This window comes from Cherax quadricarinatus, chromosome 18 (genome assembly GCF_038502225.1).
Source record: "Cherax quadricarinatus isolate ZL_2023a chromosome 18, ASM3850222v1, whole genome shotgun sequence".
NCBI lineage: Eukaryota > Metazoa > Arthropoda > Malacostraca > Decapoda > Parastacidae > Cherax > Cherax quadricarinatus.
In genome coordinates, this window is record NC_091309.1 from 2,212,053 (window position 1) to 2,233,993 (window position 21,941).

Here is a 21,941-nt window from a genome sequence, read left to right on the forward strand (position 1 = left end):
GCACTCTTCTCTTGCTGACTGATATAAGTTCGTGTTGGCATTTTTTTCCCCCCCAAAAAAACACTTCAGCATTAAACACTTGATGTGGCTCATAGCCACCCTCAGAAATAATTTCCTGCAATTCAGCAGGAAAATTACTTGCTGCTGTATGATCAGCTGAAGCACTTTCACCAGTAAACTTAATATTATGCAACTTATTATGCAACTTATTGCATAATAAGTTGCATAACTTATTATGCAAGTTAGTTGTGGAACCAGCCTGTGCTAAACGCGCGCACACTTTTTCAGCCCTTCCTTATCACACACTGCTTTAAATAACTAAGGCCTTTTTCTTAAGTAAGAGGAAATTGTGTTGCACCTTTCTTTGTCTTTTGTTCAATCACTCAAGTTTTCTGTTTTATTTACTTGTTGGGACCTAAGTGTCATTTTCATGAGATGACATCTTGGGTTATTCATTACACAAGCTCGCATATTCACCTCGCTCTTTTTAATTGTACGAACTGACTCTTCATTAAGGCCATAGGCCCTCACTGTATCCACCACACGTGATCCACTCTCAAGCTTGTCTAATATCTCGATTTTCTTTGAAATTCCTAGACTTGAATGCTTAAACCTTTTCTTGTCATTTTCAGCAACACTTGTATGTTTACTGGGTGCCGTTATTGCTTGGCATATTTAACAAATGGCAATGAAATTAAAATATTTATGTATATAAACACAGCTAGGTTCCCGAGTACCTCCGTCCTGCACGTGTATGAACCAAACTGGAGGCTGGGAGCGTGGTGGGGGTGGGTGTGGGTGGTGGAGGAGATGGCAGAGATGGCAGTAGGCCTCCCCCATTAACTGATATAACCCACCCTGGGCGACTGTGTGCTCAAAATTTTTTCCCCTCCCGCGAATCGTGTAACGTTGATCATACAACATGTTACATAAAAATGTCGCAATTCTTCAGTCGTGCTATACTCAAATTGTGCCAAATAAACTCGTGCTAAATAACGGTCTACTGTATTCCAATTTCAAAATAGGGTCCAGAATAAACAATGCAGGCATTCCTGGCACTAAAATAACATTTCCTCTGTTTAATAGTAAATTTCCAGACTTTACAAATGAATTCTATTTTTTTTATTCACACCAAAAAATAATTCACTTATGCAATATTGTAAAATTTGTATAATATTGGCACATTCGTGAATGCATATCAGACCCACCAGTTATGTATTGGACGTGTGACATCACTTGTTTACTCCTTAACATCGGCAAAAATTGAACATTTCCGCTACTTTGAGTTCGGTTACAAGCCATTATCAGTACTAAAACCAATCAAAATCATCTCTATTTCTTTCTGTAATGTATCTTCCATTCTACCAAACGAGACCAAGAAACCTTGAATACAACTATAAAAAACGTATGAATAAACACCACAGTCACTGTTTTAATCTAAAATACGGTCTTTTTTTTCATTATGCACTGTGTGCTCCAGGATTTTTGTGGTGCACACTTGCCACATAGATGTAATCTCTCATATCTAGGCCCAAATTTACCACTCGCAGCTTGAGTGAGCTGAGCTCATGGCGTAGAACTACGGGACGGACCCTCAAAGGGTTAAAGTGCAAAATGCATACTGTGTACACACATTTTAACCACCAGTCTCCCACAGAGGCAGTTTAAAAAATACTTGCCAGAAGTGTGCAGCAATTGCAATTTCTTATACTCAAAAGTTCCTTATCCCCACAACCTCCTTCAGAGTGCAAGCACTGTACTTCCCAAATTAGATTTGACAGCTAATTGATTTCTTAATCCCTTCATAAATATTACCTTGCTTGCACTCTAACAGTACATAAAGCCATCTCCACTTGCTCTGATCTAACATGCTCTCACAAGCTTGCTGGATACTGAAACTCCTAGCCCTCAAAACCACTTTTTACCTATCCAAACCTTCTTGGGACAATGCCTGCACTTTGTATGTAATACATTTGCCCTTTAGTTTTACTTTAGTTGAGATTCTCTCAAAAAAGAGTATTACTATGACCTGTGCTCCAATTCTTTGAATAGTGTGAATGCCTTGCATTCCTGGGTGCTGTATGACCCCTATGGGTTTAGTCCCCCCTGACTAATATTAGTTTTCCTTTTAAATTACAGGAACTAAATCTTTAACAAGTGTTTGTAGAAAATTTAATTTTCTTCAGTGTTGGTGCCATACCTGGAGGACCATAGCTGTGTTGTTGCATTAGAGCAGACTTAACATTGTTTGACATTATAGGTATAAAGGCATAGATGGGTGTTAAGAATTTGTATGAGTGAGGGATATTAGGAAATATTACTTCAGTTTTAGGGTGGTAATAGAGTGGAATGAGGTAGAGGGGAACTCTATAATAGTGTTTCAGTAGTGTGATAGGACCCAGGAAATAGCCAGTTTTAAAAGGGAGGGGAACAATAGCAGTCTCCACTTACAAAAGCATGAGCTAGGCTGGCAGACTACTGGTTCAAATGAAAGAACTTAGCCTTTTTAATTAAGGCATTTTAATCTTTGGGTTGGTTAGTTTTGATCACAAATTATGTAAAATAGAAAGAAATAGAGGGTGATTTAGTGCTTTAATCTTTTGATAGATTCATTCCTATGCTTTTCTTAATTTTTTGCACTAAATTCACACTTAATGATACATTTCAGTGTTTATTGGGGAAGATGGAGAAGAATGTATAAAGAGTCAGAAGGACAACATAAATACTTGTATTGAGGAGAAGGTACCCGATATTGAGGAGGGAAAGAGTAACCCTCTTGGCATTAACATTCGTCTCCTCTCGATAAATGAAGAAAACTGCAAGTAAGTATTTTGTATTTTTGGAATGTAAAGGAGTGTCCAGCACCCTACCATCTCTAAATTTATTTTTAATTATCTGATCTGAACTTGGGTTTGTAAATTTTGTCAGTTGTTGGTAAGCATTTCTTTGGAACATTACAATGTGGTTAATAATCATCACCACAACATACTTATTAAATTACAAATTGATTTAGTGAAGTGATACCATATTCAAAAAAATCTCAAATGATTGACATTTGGTTTAGTTTGCAGGTCAGCGTGCAACTTGTATGGTGGTAAGTTACAGTAGGGCCCCACTTATGACAGGTTAGGTTCCAGGCTACCACTGGAAAGTGGTAGCCAGGCATTTATATGCATTTATAACAAGTTTACACTAACATATATTGAGTTGGCAATAGAACTAGGCATTAAAAAATATTAAGTAAAATACACACAAAGTGCACTCATTATTTACCTACCTCATAATATTTTAGTTTTAATGTAGGGAAAAAGGTGAGTAGTACTTATTGTAAGAAGTCAGGTGTGGTAGGTATGGTGAGCTCTCCTAGCCACCCCACCAACATGTAATATACTATGACATTTAAAGTGCCCTAGAGTGATAAGATGCACATACAGTACACTCGTTACTTAAAATGTTTGTAATCTTAATGTAGTGTGTGTGTATTTGCCTAGTTGTGACTGAGAGACTGTGTGTGTGTGTGTGTGTGTGTGTGTGTGTGTGTGTGTGAGAGAGAGAGAGAGACAGAGAGACTGTGTGAGAGTGACTGTGTGTGTGTGTGTGAGACTGTGTGTGTGTGTGTGACTGTGTGTGTGTGTGTCTGTGTGTGTGTGTGTGACTGTGTGTGTGTGTGTGTGACTGTGTGTGTGTGTGTGTGACTGTGTGTGTGTGTGTGTGACTGTGTGTGTGTGTGTGACTGTGTGTGTGTGTGACTGTGTATGTGTGTGTGACTGTGTATGTGTGTGTGACTGTGTATGTGTGTGTGACTGTGTATGTGTGTGTGACTGTGTATGTGTGTGTGACTGTGTATGTGTGTGTGACTGTGTATGTGTGTGTGACTGTGTATGTGTGTGTGACTGTGTATGTGTGTGTGACTGTGTGTGTGTGTGTGACTGTGTGTGTGTGTGACTGTGTGTGTGTGACTGTGTGTGTGTGTGTGTGTGTGTGTGACTGTGTGTGTGTGACTGTGTGTGTGTGTGTGTGTGTGTCTGTGTGTGTGTGTGTCTGTGTGTGTGTGTGTCTGTGTGTGTGTGTGTGACTGTGTGTGTGAGACTGTGTGTGTGTGAGACTGTGTGTGTGTGAGACTGTGTGTGTGTGAGACTGTGTGTGTGTGAGACTGTGTGTGTGTGAGAGACTGTGTGTGTGTGAGAGACTGTGTGTGTGTGTGAGACTGTGTGTGTGTGTGTGTGAGTGTGTGAGGAGTGTGTGTGTATGTGTGTGTTGTGTGTGTGTGTGTGTGTGTGTGTGTGTGTGTGTGTGTGTGTGTGTGTGTGCGTGTGTGTGTGTATGTGTTTGTGTGGGTGTGTGTGTGTGTGTGTGTGTGTGTATGTGTGTACTCACCTAGTTATACTCACCTAGTTGAGGTTGCTGGGGTCGAGTCCAAGTTCCTGGCCCCACCTCTTCACTGATCGCTACTAGGTCACTCTCCCTGAGCCGTGAGCTTTATCATACCTCTGCTTAAAGCTATATATGGATCCTGCCTCCACTACATCGCTTCCCAAACTATTCCACTTACTGACTACTCTGTGGCTGAAGAAATACTTCCTAACATCCCTGTGATTCATCTGTGTCTTCAACTTCCAACTGTGTCCCCTTGTTACTGTGTCCAATCTCTGGAACATCCTGTCTTTGTCCACCTTATCAATTCCTCTCAGTATTTTGTATGTCGTTATCATGTCCCCCCTATCTCTCCTGTCCTCCAGTGTCGTCAGGTTGATTTCCCTTAACCTCTCCTCGTAGGACATACCTCTTAGCTCTGGGACTAGTCTTGTTGCAAACCTTTGCACTTTCTCTAGTTTCTTTACGTGCTTGGCTAGGTGTGGGTTCCAAACTGGTGCCGCATACTCCAATATGGGCCTAACGTACACTGTGTACAGGGTCCTGAACGATTCCTTATTAAGATGTCGGAATGCTGTTCTGAGGTTTGCTAGGCGCCCATATGCTGCAGCAGTTATTTGGTTGATGTGCGCTTCAGGAGATGTGCCTGGTGTTATACTCACCCCAAGATCTTTTTCCTTGAGTGAGGTTTGTAGTCTCTGGCCCCCTAGACTGTACTCCGTCTGCGGTCTTCTTTGCCCTTCCCCAATCTTCATGACTTTGCACTTGGTGGGATTGAACTCCAGGAGCCAATTGCTGGACCAGGTCTGTAGCCTGTCCAGATCCCTTTGTAGTTCTGCCTGGTGTTCGATCAAGTGAATTCTTCTCATCAACTTCACATAATCTGCAAACAGGGACACCTCAGAGTCTATTCCTTCCGTCATGTCGTTCACAAATACCAGAAACAGCACTGGTCCTAGGACTGACCCCTGTGGGACCCCGCTGGTCACAGGTGCCCACTCTGACACCTCGCCACGTACCATGACTCGCTGCTGTCTTCCTGACAAGTATTCCCTGATCCATTGTAGTGCCTTCCCTGTTATCCCTGCTTGGTCCTCCAGTTTTTGCACCAATCTCTTGTGTGGAACTGTGTCAAACGCCTTCTTGCAGTCCAAGAATATGCAATCCACCCACCCCTCTCTCTCTTGTCTTACTGCTGTCACCATGTCATAGAACTCCAGTAGGTTTGTGACACAGGATTTCCCGTCCCTGAAACCATGTTGGCTGCTGTTGATGAGATCATTCCTTTCTAGGTGTTCCACCACTCTTCTCCTGATAATCTTCTCCATGATTTTGCATACTATACATGTCAGTGACACTGGTCTGTAGTTTAATGCTTCATGTCTGTCTCCTTTTTTAAAGATTGGGACTACATTTGCTGTCTTCCATGCCTCAGGCAATCTCCCTGTTTCGATAGATGTATTGAATATTGTTGTTAGGGGTACACATAGCGCCTCTGCTCCCTCTCTCAATACCCATGGGGAGATGTTATCTGGCCCCATTGCCTTTGAGGTATCTAGCTCACTCAGAAGCCTCTTCACTTCTTCCTCGGTTGTGTGCACTGTGTCCAGTACATGGTGGTGTGGCCCACCTCTCCGTCTTTCTGGAGTCCCTTCTGTTTCCTCTGTGAACACCTCTTTGAATATCTTGTTGAGTTCCTCACATACTTCACGGTCATTTCTTGTTGTCTCTCCTCCTTCCTTCCTTAGCCTGATTACCTGGTCCTTGACTGTTGTTTTCCTCCTGATGTGGCTGTACAACAGTTTCGGGTCAGATTTGGCTTTCGCTGCTATGTCATTTTCATATTGTCTTTGGGCCTCCCTTCTTATCTGTGCATATTCGTTTCTGGCTCTACGACTGCTCTCCTTATTCTCCTGGGTCCTTTGCCTTCTATATTTCTTCCATTCCCTAGCACACTTGGTTTTTGCCTCCCTGCACCTTTGGGTAAACCATGGGCTCATCCTGGCTTTTTCATTATTCCTGTTACCCTTGGGTACAAACCTCTCCTCAGCCTCCTTGCATTTTGTTGCTACATATTCCATCATCTCATTAACTGGCTTCCCTGCCAGTTCTCTGTCCCACTGAACCCCGTTCAGGAAGTTCCTCATTCCTGTGTAGTCCCCTTTCTTGTAGTTTGGCTTCATTCGTCCTGGCCTTCCTGCTTCTCCCTCCACTTGTAGCTCTACTGTGTATTCGAAGCTTAAAACCACATGGTCACTGGCCCCAAGGGGTCTTTCATATGTGATGTCCTCGATATCTGCACTACTCAAGGTGAATACTAAGTCCAGCCTTGCTGGTTCATCCTCTCCTCTCTCTCTTGTAGTGTCCCTTACGTGTTGGTACATGAAGTTTTCCAGTACCACCTCCATCATCTTAGCCCTCCATGTATCTTGGCCCCCATGCGGGTCCAAGTTCTCCCAATCGATCTCCTTGTGGTTAAAGTCACCCATGATCAGGAGCTTTGCCCTGCATGCATGAGCTCTTCTGGCCACTCTAGCCAGTGTGTCAACCATCGCTCTATTGCTCTCGTCGTACTCTTGCCTTGGCCTCCTGCTGTTCTGTGGTGGGTTATACATCACTGCTATTACCATCTTGGGACCTCCAGAGTGAAGCGTTCCCGCTATGTAATCACTTTCTTCTCTGCTGTCTCCGCTCTCCAGCTCATCAAAATTCCAGCGATTTTTGATCAGCAATGCCACTCCTCCATCCCCCCCCCCCTGTTCCCTCTGTCTTTCCTCAGGATTTGGTATCCTATTGGAAAGATGGCATCTGTTATCATACCTGTAAGCTTGGTTTCTGTGAGAGCTATGATGTCCGGTGATGCCTCTTTGACTCTTTCATGCCACTCCTCCCACTTATTTGTTATTCCATCAGCGTTTGTGTACCATACCTTCAGTTTCCTTTCCAACACTGTGGTTTGGGGGGCCTGTGAGGGTGGGAGACCTGGTAGCATACTGTGGGATTCTATAGCTCGGTGTTGGGTGGAGGCTGTGGGTATGGATTGTAGTGTGTGTTGGGATGGTGTGATAGGTTGTATGGTTCTGAGAATAGTTGTGTGTGTGCTTGCCCTTGCTGTTCTGTTCTGCTCTGACTGACCTCTGCTGGTTCCATCCTTGTCTCTTTTCCTAGCTCCTTTCGCTTTTTTGTCCTCTCCCTCAGCTGCTGTCGTTCTGATTGTGTTCTGTCTCTGTCTAGGAACACCCTCTTGTACTCTTCCGAGTATTTCAATAGTGGTTTCTCTTGGAGGATCCTGTTCCGCACTGTTTCCGTCCTGAGAATCAGCTTGATTGGTCGGTTTCTCCCCTTCGAGTACCCCCCTATTCTCTGAAAATTTACAATCTCGTCCATCTCTTCACCTATTTCCGTGATGATTTTCTCAATCTCCTTTCTTTCTTCCTGCTGCCTTTCAGTGTGTGTCCTTTCCTCTCTCTCCTGAAGCCCATGGATAAACACTGATTTTGCCGTTTCCTCCTCCCATTGCCTCACCCTCTGTGACTCTGGATCCTGCCTGTGTGTGGTCAGTTTCTCCCTTGATTTTTCCAGTGGCTCTTGATAGCATGGTTGTGCCTCAGCATTCGACCTATCACCCTCTCCGTCTGCACCCAGCTGTTCTTCCCTTTCACTCCTTGGCTTGGCTCTGCAGTTTGGACTTGTGCCTCCCAATTCTTTGTCTCCTTCTCCAACCTCTTTAACAATTTCCCGGCTCTTTCTCCATTTTTTCAGAAAACTCTCCTAATTTTCTCTCCCCCCTTGTTCCATCCTTTTCCACTCCTCCATCCCTCCTCCCTACAGAACCATTCTCTTCTGATCCTTGGTTCCTACGAGTCCCACCATTTTTTTTTTTTTGAGAAGAGAGAAGGAAGGTGGGAGAGAGGGAGGAAAGTGAAGGAAATGGGGAGAAATGTGAGAGGGGAAGAAGGGAAGGAAGGAAGGAGAAGGGAAGGAAGGAGGAGGGAGAGTGAGAAGGAAAAATGGGGTAAAGATGGAAGAGAGAGAGATGGGAGAGAGAGAGAGATGGGAGAGAGAGAGGAGAGAGATGGAGAGAGAGAGATGGAAGAGAGAGAGAAGTAGAGAGAGATATGGAAGAGAGAGAGAGAGAGATTGATGAGAGAGAGAGAGAGAGAGAGAGAGATGGAAGAGAGAGAGATGGAAGAGAGAGAGATGGAAGAGAGAGAGAGAGAGAGAGATGGAAGAGAGAGAGAGATGGAAGAGAGAGAGAGATGGAAGAGAGAGAGATGGAAGAGAGAGAGAGATGGAAGAGAGAGAGAGATGGAAGAGAGAGAGAGAGAGAGATGGAAGAGAGAGAGAGATGGAAGAGAGAGAGAGAGAGATGGAAGAGAGAGAGAGAGAGAGATGGAAGAGAGAGAGAGAGATATGGAAGAGAGAGATATGGAAGAGAGAGAGATATGGAAGAGAGAGAGATGGAAGAGAGAGAGATGGAAGAGAGAGAGATGGAAGAGAGAGAGATGGAAGAGAGAGAGATGGAAGAGAGAGAGATGGAAGAGAGAGAGATGGTAGAGAGAGAGAAAGGAAGAGAGAGAGGAGAGAAGGGAAAAGAGAGAAAAGAGATGGAAGAGAGAGAGGAGAGAGAGAGAAGAGAGAAGAGAAGAGATGGAAAGAGAGAGGAAGAGAGATGGAAGAGAGAGATGGGGAGAGGGAGAGAGATGGGAGAGAGAGAGAGATGGAAGAGAGAGAGAGATGGAAGAGAGAGAGAGAGAGAGATGGAAGAGAGAGAGAGAGATGGAAGAGAGAGATGGAAGAGAGAGAGATGGAAGAGAGAGAGATGGAAGAGAGAGAGATGGAAGAGAGAGAGATGGAAGAGAGAGAGATGGAAGAGAGAGAGATGGAAGAGAGAGAGATGGAAGAGAGAGAGAGAGAGAGATGGAAGAGAGAGAGAGAGAGATGGAAGAGAGAGAGAGAGAGAGAGAGAGATGGAAGAGAGAGAGAGAGAGATGGAAGAGAGAGATGGAAGAGAGAGAGAGATGGAAGAGAGAGAGAGAGAGAGAGATGGAAGAGAGAGAGAGAGAGAGAGAGATGGGGGGAAAAGAGATGGAAAAAGATGGAAGAGAGAGAGATGGAAGAGAGAGAGAGAGAGATGGAAGAGAGAGATGGAAGAGAGAGAGAGATGGAAGAGAGAGAGAGAGATGGAAGAGAGAGAGAGAGATGGAAGAGAGAGAGAGAGAGATGGAAGAGAGAGAGAGATGGAAGAGAGAGAGAGATGGAAGAGAGAGAGAGATGGAAGAGAGATGGAGTAAGGGAGATGGAAGAAGTGAAGGTTACTGGAAGAGAGATCTAGAGAGGAAGAGAAGATTTTAGGCAAGAGAGATGGAAGCTACAGAAGCTGGTTTGGTTTCGTTGAGAGAGTTGAGAGACAGAGATGGGAGAGAGTAGAGAGACATCGAAAGAGAGAACTTGAGAGAGAGAGAGAGAGATGAAGATAGGTGAGATGGAAAGAGAGCCATTGAAATGGGAGGTGGACAAAAGAGAGAGCTGATCAGGAGGGTGGGCAGAAACTGGGGCTGGTCAGGACAGAGAGAAGAGAGCTGAGAGATGGAACCCAAAGACAGGATGGACACCCTACTAGAGATAAAAGAAGGCGGACTGAGAATGAGAGAAGTTGCAAGAAAAGAAGTTCGATAGAAGGAGATGGAGAGAGAGAATGGCAAGAGAGTATGAAGAGAGTGACAATAAGGAGGAGAGGAGTGCAAGAGAGATGGAAAGAAAGGATGGAGAGACAAGTTGAGAAGAGTGAGAGAGAAGATGAGAGACCAGAGATGCTGAGAGAGGGATCTTAGAGCAAGAACAGTGGAAAGGACATGGAAAGAGGAAAGAGTCCCTGGAAGAAAGAAGAGAGAGAGAGAAATCAGCAATAGAGAAGTGGGAGTGGAATCATGGTAAGACTTGAGAAATAATTGAAGAGAGAAGAGAGAGATTTTGACTACAACTGATGTGAGAATATGGTTTCAGGAAGGATCTGCGTGAGTTGTTAAAGCCTACAAAGTGGAAGACTGGATGAATCAAAGAGCTGAGTGGGACACGGACAGATGGAAGCAGAGAGAGATGTGAGAGAGGGATGAGGAAAATAAGACTGGGAGATGGAGAGAGAGTGATTAAGAGGAGATTGAGGAGAGGAGTTAATGGAGAGGAGATGAGAGAGACATATTGGGAAGTGAGAGAGGAGCTGGGTAGAGGAATGTATAGATTTTATCAGAGAATCACATGCAAGAGAGACACTGAATATCCAAGAGAAGAAAGAGCTGTAAGTACATAATACAGGAGAGCTGTAAGCGAGAGAAAGAGATGGCAAGAACATTTGACCTGAGAGAAATGGGAAAGACGATCAGGCACATGAGGTAATGGGGAGAGTAATGGAGAATGGGAGAGTGTTGGCACCTGGAGAAGTGATATTGGGTGGACCAAGAGAATGAAGAAATGTGAAATCGCAAACAAGGCAGCCAGGAAGGAGATTGCTTCTCGGGGTTTGACAAGTAGAAAGCCTTTGCAAGATCCTGTACTACAAAAAGCATGCTCACACCTTGAAGTATGACCTCCACTTTTTGGCTTTGTTGTGCAACTCTCATCAGACTGCTGACAAGTTTAAAAACCAAACCAAGGCGACTTCGCCTGAACCATCCTGGACATATCTGTGATGTTCAAATGAGGCCTTCAAATGGGAGGGAACTAAAGGGGCTTACAGGTATGTACCAAGGCCAGTGGTTGTCAAACAGACAATTGGATCCTGAGACACGTTAATCCACGCTTTTATCGACAGGAGGGAAACCTTACTAATTCCCAGGCTGGACCCTTTGCGAAACACTCATCTGAGATGCATACTACCAGGATGCCAGTAGGAACCATTTGTACAGCAGAATGTGTCAACGAATATCAGTTGACAAAAAAAATGCTGGCAGGGGGTGCAAATTTCCTTAATCTACTTGTAGCTCAATAAAAAGGCTTCAAAATTTAGCAAGATTGTAAAAAGGGAACCAGCTACTTGGCTCCAATAAAGTTAGGGGGTCCTTAACATGTAAAGCCCTCTTAAAAGAAAAGAAAAAAAAAAAAAAAAAACTACAGACATGTCATTTTTAATCACGAGATGAGATCCTTGAGAGATAAGCGAGACAAATGGGAGTGATAATGGGACAGTGTTAGTGAGAGAGAATATGGTTTTAGGAAGGTATGGTGACTGTTGTTCCCCTACCTAGGGACAGAGGAGAACAAAGAGCTGTGGGTAGCAGGTTCGGAGGTCAGTTGGCACAGGGCCTCTTGAAATCCTGGTGAGGCTGTCGTATGTTTTCTGTGACTTTCACTACAGAGTGATTGTAGTGTGTTCTATGACGGTCTCGACATCTATTGGTTGCAAAGGGGTTCGAGTCAAGCTCCTGGGCCCTTGTTATAATGATTCATACGGCCTTCTCATCTCATCCCTGATCAGCATATGAGACTGTACACTACATTCCTTATCAGAAGAAATGCCGCTCTCGCTACATCAATCCTCAGCTAGAGCTGTATCAGCTTGAAATAGATGGCAAGTAAATTTTCACCTGAGAAAATGCAAATGATCGTCTCCCAAAAAATGATGGTTGGGGGCGTAGTAAAGGGTGAATGGGAGGTTTGGCACCAATTGATATCCTTGGGGTAAATTTTACTCCCAAAATAACCCGAAAAACCTGTTGTAAATCTTTCAAACAAGGCAGCCAGGAAACTTACAGCACTTCGCGTATTTTCATCTGCTTGCATAGGGGGTTTCAAGATCCCGTCAAAACACAATATCTCCCCCTTGAGTATCTCCCTTTTTTGGTTGCCTGCCCCCCCTCATCTCGACTGCTTGACAGAGTAGAGAACAGACAAGGGCGTCTCATCTCTCGCCTGGAATCCCGGATAGATCTTCATTTTAGCAGAGCCTTCAACATAGGAGGATTTGGCCTTACTTTTTTAAAAAATTTGTCAAAATACCCACTTGGATCCTTGAGGGCAGCGTGAAACAAGCTTTTTTTCCCAAACGCGAAAGCAGCACTTCCCTGGTGTCCCCTTTTCCCGAACATTCCATCTGAGATCATACATACCCAGGATGACTCATATGGAACACATTTTCAGCATAAGTTCACGAGATAGTCAGTTGATCAAATAAAATGCTGGCCCACAGATGGCTCAACTTCATCCCTTTTCCCCACTTGTATGTCTTAAAAATAAAAAAAGCTTTCAAAAGAGCTGATGTAGGTAACACTCTTAGCTTTCCCAAAAAAGTTGGGATCCTTACCTTGTCAAACCCTGTTAAAAAAAAAAAAAAAAAAAAAAAAAAAAGGGAGAGGGGAGGGGTGTTAGAGGGGGAGAGATATAGGAAAAAAGGGAGATAAAGGGTTCTCCTGGGAAGAGGAGAGAGGAGGGAGTTGGATGCCCATTCCGGGGCGTGTGAAATCCTGTTTGTGTGTTTTGCGTGTTCTCACACAAGTGCTTGTTTGTTGGTTATTTTATCCCCTTTTTTATTTGGGGGGTCAGTCATGGCCCCGGGCCCCTGCCTTTTCACTGTTGCTATGGTCCTCTCCCCCTGCTCCAGGGGTTTTATCCCCCTCCCTTAAAAACTATCGGTTCCCCCCCCCCTATTATTTTCAGGCTTTCAGGCGCTCTCTATGACTGAAGAAATATTTCCCCTTTAAACCCGTTATCGGTCTTCAACTTAGTGGACCTCTTTTCTGTCCCATTTTGGAAATCCCGTCTTTGCCCATTCTATTCGCCATTTTTATATGTTATCATGCCCCCCTGCCCTCCTTGTCCCCATTAAATCCGGGCCCGATTTCCCTAAACCTTTTCCGGACAATCCCGACTCTAGGACAAAATTTTTTTAAAACCCTTTTGCACTTTCTCTAATTTCTTGATGCTTGACTATGTGGTTTCCCCTTGTGTGACTGTGTGTTTTTGTGACTGTGTTGTGTGTGACTTTTTTGGGGTTGTGTGACTTGTGTGTGTTTGACTGTTGTGTGTGTTGTTGGCTGGTTGTGTGTTGTGATGTGTTGTTGTGTGGACTGTGTTGTGTGTGTGTGTGTGTGTGTTGTTGGACTGTGTGGTGTGTGGTTTGTGTGTTGTGTGTTGTGTGGATTTGTTGAGGGTGTTGTGAGCTGTTGGGGTTTGTGTGGCCCAGGAACTTTGTTGTGTTTGTGGGGGTTTGTTAGGTTGGGTGTGTGTGTGAGACTGTGTGTTTTTTGGGGGGGTTTTGTGTGTGTGACTGGGGGTTTTGTGGGCTGTTTTTGGGCTGTGTGTGGGGACTTTTTATTGTGGATTTGTGGGGACTTGTGTTTTTGGGGACTTGTTTTAATTTTAATTGGGGTTTGAGGGGGGGGTGGGGCTTGGGTTTAGCGAACTGGTTTTTTGGGCTTGGTTTTAAACTGTTTTTTCTTTTGTTTGGTATTTTGGCTTTTTTTACTTTGTTTGGGAATCTTCCTAAATCCCCCTTTCCTCATCATTTAGCTTAATTTGTTGTTTCTCCTTTTTTGGCACATCCTGTCTCTTCCACCTTTTTATTCTATCAGTATTTTGTATGATTATCATGTCTCCTGGCCCTCCTGTCCTCCATTTTGTGAAATTTCCCTACCCCTTCATTGCACTTTCTCTAATGTCTTGACGTGTTTGACCAGGTGTGGGTTCCAAACTGGTGCTGTGTGTGTGTGTGTGTGTGTGTGTGTGTGTGCGCGCGCGTGTGTGCATGCGTGCGTGTCGCCTAATTCTCGCCTAGTTGTGGTTGCAGGGGTTAAGTCACAGCTCCTGGCTCCGTCTCTTCACCTGGCTGCTACCCAGTCACTCTTCCTGCTCCATGAGCTTTATCATACCTCTTCTTAAAGCTATGTATGGCTCCTGCCTCCACTACATCACTACCCAGGCTATTCCACTTACTGACAAGTGTGACTGAAGATATACTTCCTAACATCCCTGTGATTCATCTAAGTCTTCAGCTTCCAACTGTGACCCCTCATTGCTGTGTCCCATCTCTGGAACATCCTGTCTGTCCATCTTGTCTATTCCTCTCTGTATTTTATACGTCATTGTCATACCCCCCCTCCCCCCCAAGTCTTCTGAGTGGCCTGGTGGCTAAAGCTCCCGCTTCACACACGGAGGGCCCAGGTTCGATTCCCGGCGGGTGGAAACATTTCGACACGTTTCCTTACACCTGTTGTCCTGTTCACCTAGCAGCAAGTAGGTACCTGGGTGTTAGTCGACTGGTGTGGGTCGTATCCTGGGGGACAAGATTAAGGACCCCAATGGAAATAAGTTAGACAGTCCTCGATGACGCACTGACTTTCTTGGGTTATCCTGGGTGGCTAACCCTCCGGGGTTAAAAATCCGAACGAAATCTTATCTTCCAGTGTCGTCAGGTCAGTTACCTTTAACCTTCCCTCGTAGGACATACCCCTTAGCTCCGGAACTAGTCTTGTTGCAAACCTTTGCACTTTCTTTAGTTTCCTTACATGCTTGGAAAGGTGAGGGTTCCAAATTGGCGCTGCATATTTGAATATGGGCCTAACGTACAGTGTACTGTCCTGAATGACTCCTTATTTAGATGTCGGAATGCCAGGTGCCCGTATGCTGCAGCAGTTATTTGGTTGATGTGCGCCTCAGGAGATGTTCCCGGTGTTATACTTGCACCAAGATCCTTCTCCTTGAGTGAGGTTTGTAGGCTCTGGCCCCCTAGATTGTACTCCATCTGTGGTCTTCTTTGCCTTTCCCCATTCTTCATGACTGCACTTGGTGGGGTTGAACTCCAGGAGCCAGTTTCTGGACCAGGCCTGCAGTCCAGATCCCTCTGTAGTTTTGCCTGGTCTTCGTCCAGTTGAATTCTTCTCATAGACTTCACATCATCAGCAAACAGGGCTGCTTAGGAGTCTATTCCTTCCATCATGTTCACAAATATCAGAAACAGCACCGGTCCTAGGACTGATCCATGTGTGTGTTTCCTTAAACTGTTGGTAACCCAAAAATTGAAAGCCCCTTTTTTTTTTTTTTTTTTTTTTTTTTTTTTTTTTTTTTTTTTTTTTTTTTTTTTTTTTTTTTTTTTTTTTTAGAAAATTTCCTACCAAATTTTTTTTTAAGCAATAAATACAAAATTTAATGCAATATTTGTGGAATTAGTTGGGTGTGAAGTTGAAGGTGGGGCAGAAATGTATGCAACAAGGCTTTTGCCCAGTTTGAAGTCTTTCAGGCAAATTTCAATGCCCAAACCAACCTAACTAGTCTGCTAGTATGCCTTCTATACAACCCACTGATTGCAAGAAACTACCCTAATAAGTGTCTAGAAGGTATTTTATTAATTTGACTTATTTTCAACTAGGGAAGAGAGGGTGGGAGTGCCCTTCCCCCTTTCCTTCTCAAGAAACTAAAAGACCATTTCTACCAATTTTGATGCCTATTCCAGACCACTTTTGGGTAAACTGACCAATCTTCTCCATTTTACTAGTATGTTGGCCAATCTCTATTGGTACCAAGGAATGGCCAATAAAACCATGGAAACTACCCTTAAAAATGCCTTAATTTCACTTTTTGGAGAGTATTTTTAAATGCTAGACACCCATCACAGACCCATTCTCTTGTGTATAGGTCAAAATTTGACATACCGAATTTGAGGGTGCTAAGATTTATGCATAGGTCTATAACAGACTGCAGTCCCACTGATGCAACTCCAAGACAATTTTTCAGATTGCAATAAAAATGAAATACATATACAGGATATTTTTAATCTGACCTTAAAAGCTTTGCATACAGTAACCTCTACCCCCCCCCCCCCCAAGTCGGCCATCTCCTACTGAGGCAGGCGACACAAAGAAAAATCCCCAAAAAGAAAATACTTTCATCATTCAACATTTTCACCTCACTCATACATAATCAGTCTTTGCAGAGGTGCCCAGGTACAACAGTTTAGAAGCACATATAAAGATATATGTATAACATATCCCTCCAAACTGCCAATACCAACTTCAATTTCATTGGACTAATTGTGGAAAGTGTTAATCAGAAATGCTAGCTTTTGATGTAATGATCAGGCTGATAGATTGTTACTCAACACATTTGCTGTCTGTACCATAGTACTAAGGGTTTGAGGTCACTGTCCGGGCCGCAGAACTATGCCATGAGTTTGGCTCACTCAGATAAGCTGTGTGTGGTAAATTTGGGCCTAGATATGAGAATGGGTCTATGCAAAAGTGTTTTTGGTTTAAAAGTGCAAATTTGCTGTGTGTTGCATGGTTTTATGGTTGTATTTTGGTTTCTAAGTCTTGTTTGATAGAATGGAAAATATATTACAGAAATAGAGATGATTTTAATTGGTTTCAGGATGGAAGAATCTTTAAATTAAGCTCAAAGTAGCAGAAATGTTTAATTTTTGCCAATTTTCAAGAGTAAACGAATCCCGTCATTCATCTAGTGCACATCCAGCTGGTGGGGTCTGTGTTCACAAATACACTGATACTATACAATTATTACAATATTGTGTAACTAATTCTATTTAATATTTTTTTTTTTAATAAAAATTCAGAATGGAATTAGTGAAAAGTCTGGGAACATAACTAACGAACAGAGGAAATGTTATTTTAATGCCAAGGATGCCTGCATTGTTTATTCTGGACCCTATTTTGAAATTGTGTGAAATTGGCAAAATTATCAATTTGATTACGGGGTAGGGGTCGTCCTCGAAAAGGTTGGAAGAAAGGGGTAAGGGAGGTTTTATGGGCGAGGGGCTTGGACTTCCAGCAGGCGTGCATGAACGTGTTCGATAGGAGTGAATGGAGACGAATGGTATTTGGGACCTGACGATCTGTTGGAGTGTGAGCAGGGTAATATTTAGTGAAGGGATTCAGGGAAACCGGTTATTTTTCTATAGCTGGACTTGAGTCTTGGAAATGGGAAGTACAATGCCTGCCCTCTAAAGGAGGAGTTTCAGGATATTAGCAGTTTGGAGGGATATGTTGTGTATCTTTATACGTATATGCTTCTAAACTGTTGTGAGCACCTCTGCAAAAACAGTGATTGTGTGAGTGAGGTGAAAGTGTTGAATGATGAAAGTATTTTCTTTTTGGGGATTTTCTTTCTTTTTTGGGTCACCCTGCCTCGGTGGGAGACGGCCGACTTGTTGAAAAAAAAAAAATACTAGCAAAATAGCTAAGACTTTAGTAGACTGGAACAATGTAATTTGCCTAAAATAGGACTCGGTGGGCAAAATTGCAGACTAGTAAATATTGCCGACTCAGCAAAATTTGCGAGAAGGTAATTTCGTTAATTTTCCATAAAATTTCATACTTTGGTTTCATTACCTTCAGAAAAAAAAACTTAGTTTATTTTTTTTTTTTTCTTGGACACTGATAACAACTCTCAGATCAGGGGTCTGGACAATGAATGGGTAAACTAACTTGTACAACTTTCAATATAAAATTGTCCTAATGTAAGCTTTTGTTAACTAGCTTTGTTGATTTTCAGAAAAATGAATGATATGCACCAGTGTGTAGTGAAGTACACAGAAAAGTGTAACGACCCTACACCCTCAAACATTCTGGACTCTCTGATAACACAAGTTTTGAAGGTGACACCTTGTTGGCAGACTAGCAGTGCTCCAACCTTGTCTTCAACTCAATACCTCTTGTCTCCCATGCTCACACTATTGGCTGCTGCACTAACTGCTGCTAATATACTTCTTTAAACATAGAGGCAAATATATCTGTACTGTATATTTGATTTGAAGATTGACTAAGGTATGTGATTGTAGATCTTTTGTGGGTGCACAGCTGATAGGCTTTGAAGTGAACACAATTTTAATAAAAGGTAACAAGGTTTTAAAAAGTAATAACCTCAGTCAGCAGTAACTATTTCGATGCTGTTTTATACATTCCTATACTTTTGCTAGATTTAGATTGAGTTCAGAATCTAACTGCCAAATAGTGGGTCTGTTTAATGTATTACTTGCAATACTATTAAGAACTTGTTGTACTTAAAATTAGTTTATTGGCTATTGTTCTGAGACAATGCTAAGTTTATTTTTTATCTCGCAATTTTGGTTAGTTTTCTAATTGAATTTGTGCCATAGATTTGCTAATTTCTCAATTGTTTTTTTAACTGGATAATTTTTAACTTGCTGCCATGTTGTAAGAAATCCTTAAGATTTGTTTAGTAAACACAATTTTTTTTTCTATCTTGTATATTGAATATCCTTCCAAATCTGTTAAAGTACAGTATGGCAATTTAGTTTTTCATAGTGAATTCTTATGACTTTCCAAGAGTCCATTGTTGAAATAAGAGGATTGTTTGCAAGACTAGTAGTTAAACCTGGTCTGTCCTGTTAACTGTATTTTGGCACACTTAAGTCCTATGGTGTTTAGCTGACATTGCATATTTTCACCTTCAATGATGCCTTGATAAAGATAATTCATGAATTTTGCTAATACTTTTTAAGGGGGGGGAAAGCATTTTTGCATAAAACAGTGAACAGCTGGAGAGCTAATGTAAAGATAGAGTAAAGAGTATGCAGTATATAGAAACACATTTCCCTGTAATTTACTTTTTTTTTGGGGGGGGGGAGGTGTATAAGGATTTTTAAATTAAAGATTCTGATAATGGTAAAAAAAAAATTCCAGTTTGAAGATGTTCAGTTTTTCATACATTTCTTTAAAATTGTTTTGCTGTATTTTCTTAGTTTACACAACAGCCACACTGCTTAACTGTAAAGGTTAAGTGGAATATTTTGTAAGGTACTGTACTGTGCCTACAAATCAACATAATCCCAAAAAACCTGCATTATCTAGTACTGTATCTGTAACAATGGCAGCTGCTGTTGCCATGTGTCAGACTTGCTTAATTTACATGAGATAGTGTTGTGAAAGACCTTTAAGGATTATTTTCATTTATGTCTATTTATATTGAGCCAATAATAGTTAGGTAAATGTTAATAAACTTGCAAGATTTGCAAATGCCTGCTTTTCTTTGTAAAAATACACTAGAATAATGTTGATCATTTAGTGCTGCATGTAGTATAATGTAATGAGAATAAGAGCCAAACCTGGTGAACAGTATAATGTTCATGCTATAAGCAGCCTTCCATTTTTGTGGCAATTTGAAATTCTTGGTGGGAGGGGGGGGGGGAGCTTTGCTTAAAATTAGTGACACTGCTGTTAAACTGAGATAAGAATGCATGTGTACTGTAGAAAGTTGTTTAATGCAGAAGTTACTGCTGTGGAAGTGTAATAGGGTACCTGTGTGAATGACAGTGGGAATAGATGTATGGGGAGGGGGGATGAAGATCACCAAACTTCTGAAAATGTAATAAGAAATAACATTGTGATGAATAAACAGTAAACTGGATTACTAGCACTTGGAACATTAGACCTGGGTGCAAATAACTCTGTAGCTGAAGCAACAGAAGAAATTACTTGGCTTTCTCTTCCTCTTTTTTTTTTTTTTTTTTTAAACATTGTAATAGACAGATATTGCCATTTCATCTGTACAATCAAAACTAAACACCTAATCTCACAAGGGTTATCCATTCTTAGTTCTTACTTATAATAAGAAGGGTAGATTGAAAATGGTAATTAAAGGGATAGTTAAAATTTTTGGTAGTGGAGTGAGCAAGATAATGGACTGGGGAGAGTGGTTAGCTGGCTTAGAGGTTTAGTGTGTACCAGGTAGAATATGGTTGAGGTTTAATGTATGTTCATGTAAAGGCAGAACTTGTGATTACTGGTGAGTGTTTGTTGGGTCCTCCTGTTTTATTTGGAAATGGTAGCTAAAACTTTTCTTATTTCAGCTATGAAATCTTGTCACTGTTAAATTGCACTTCAGTTGTAAAGTTCATGATCCTATTCAGCAGCATGCTACAGTACATTACCAGTGTTAGGATTGGGTGTTTTATCGTAGGTCTCAAGGCATGGGCACCCTTTTGAAAGGTAATGGTAGACCATTGACACTTTAATGTCTTCATATTAGCAACTATTTTTTTTCTACATGGGTATAGCTACTCCTTTATGCACCCCTATCCACAACACCTCAAAAATAATGTTTAAAAGCATTTTTATTAATATTTTTGTATACCTTTGCTATCTAGAAAAGTTGTAGAATCTGTTGGTAAGAAATCATACTAAAACTGGTGTATATTTCTTTGACGAGATTGGCAGTTACTTAGATTGTAACAGTCTCCACTATAAGGTTCAAATATTTCAATATTTTTCCTTGACTGAATGACATAATTGGTGTACATATTTTTTTTAGGTGTTTCATATAATTTATTTTCCCTTTTAAAACTGTATTTGTAAGCTAGCTGTATTTACAGTATGTAAATAATAATGATGTACAGTAAATGATGTAAATTTGATATGTGAATGTAGCTTTAATTGCTTCATAAGTTGTCTGCTTGCATGGCTTGTTAGGCCAGTGGCTGATAGGAGTGACAAAGCTGTTTTAGCCATTTTAATTTTCATCTCTTAAAGGTAATGTTGGTTGGCAAATGAATAGCACTTGCACTAAAGCTGTTATGGTGCTAGTGTAGTCACTTAAAATAAATATCGGGTAGGTAACTCCAAATGAGGCAAATAAATGCTTGTAAATTTTTACATATACTTGGGTTAATTACATACTAAAAGAATCTCTAATGTATAGTATATGCTTAACTAAACATGGCTCTAGCTATGCAGTATTTTGTGCTTGGCAAAATTAGTCGGTTTAGCCGAGCCATTTAAATAGCTTTACGTCAAAGAATACTCCTATTCCCTTCACCTTTTGACAGGTTTTTCCAATTGCATTTCTGTAAACCTCTGTTCCCTTCACCCTGTGTGTTGCTTAAGCATTGAATGTACTAAAAACCACGTAATGAAGTGATGTGCAACTAATGTCACCAGATCATGAGAGATTGAGACTTAAGTTTTAACACACCTTAAATTGCCTTGTAGATTTAAAGCCTAATTTGATTTCTTAAGATCTGTCTCCAGTGTGACTGGAAAAATATTAAAAGGTACCCTGTGAGCTATGTAGATGGTTAAATGCACCTTTTAATTTGGCATATTTCCAGGCTGAGCAAAAGAGATTTGGCATTTTGAGCCATTGCAAAATTTTAGCTTTTTTAGTTCATGCATGCAGCGCTGTATAGTCCTTGTGGCTTAGCGCTTCTTTTTTATTATAATAATAATTTAGGTCATGCATTTATACTCTGCATAGCACTTGGTCTCTGCTAAAGATAGTTCTTAAATTGGTGACTAGGCTGTTTAAATTTAATTGTTACCTAGTAATAAATTAATCCAAATACTCTCAAACTAATACCTGCATATATTGGTTATGGTTTGTACTTATATCACTTGTCTTTTAACATGTTTGTAATGAAACTTGTATTTTATACTCTAACACGTGTTACTCCTAAAATGTACTGTGAACATTTACCCCACATTCTCATTAAAGTTAAGTTTATTAGATGTAAATTTTTGTCCTTTTATTACCGACAGATTGTGTGCACTGTCTTCTGTATAAAATTGTTCTAATAAACATTAATTTTTTTTTTTTAGGGGAGGGGA

General features: G+C 41.6%; 1 protein-coding gene across 1 annotated transcript in view; it reads left to right on the top strand.

Annotated features, from left to right (window-relative positions):
- LOC128689540 (27 kDa glycoprotein) overlaps positions 1-21,840 on the top strand; it is a 55,858-nt gene extending 34,018 nt beyond the window's left edge. Inside the window, exons 5-6 of the mRNA XM_070086050.1 lie at positions 2,669-2,822; positions 17,872-21,840. Coding sequence (XP_069942151.1) covers positions 2,669-2,822; positions 17,872-18,091 — 374 coding nt within the window. The 3' untranslated portion in view covers positions 18,092-21,840. The remainder of the gene's footprint in view (positions 1-2,668; positions 2,823-17,871) is intronic.
- Positions 21,841-21,941: the final 101 nt, after the last annotated feature.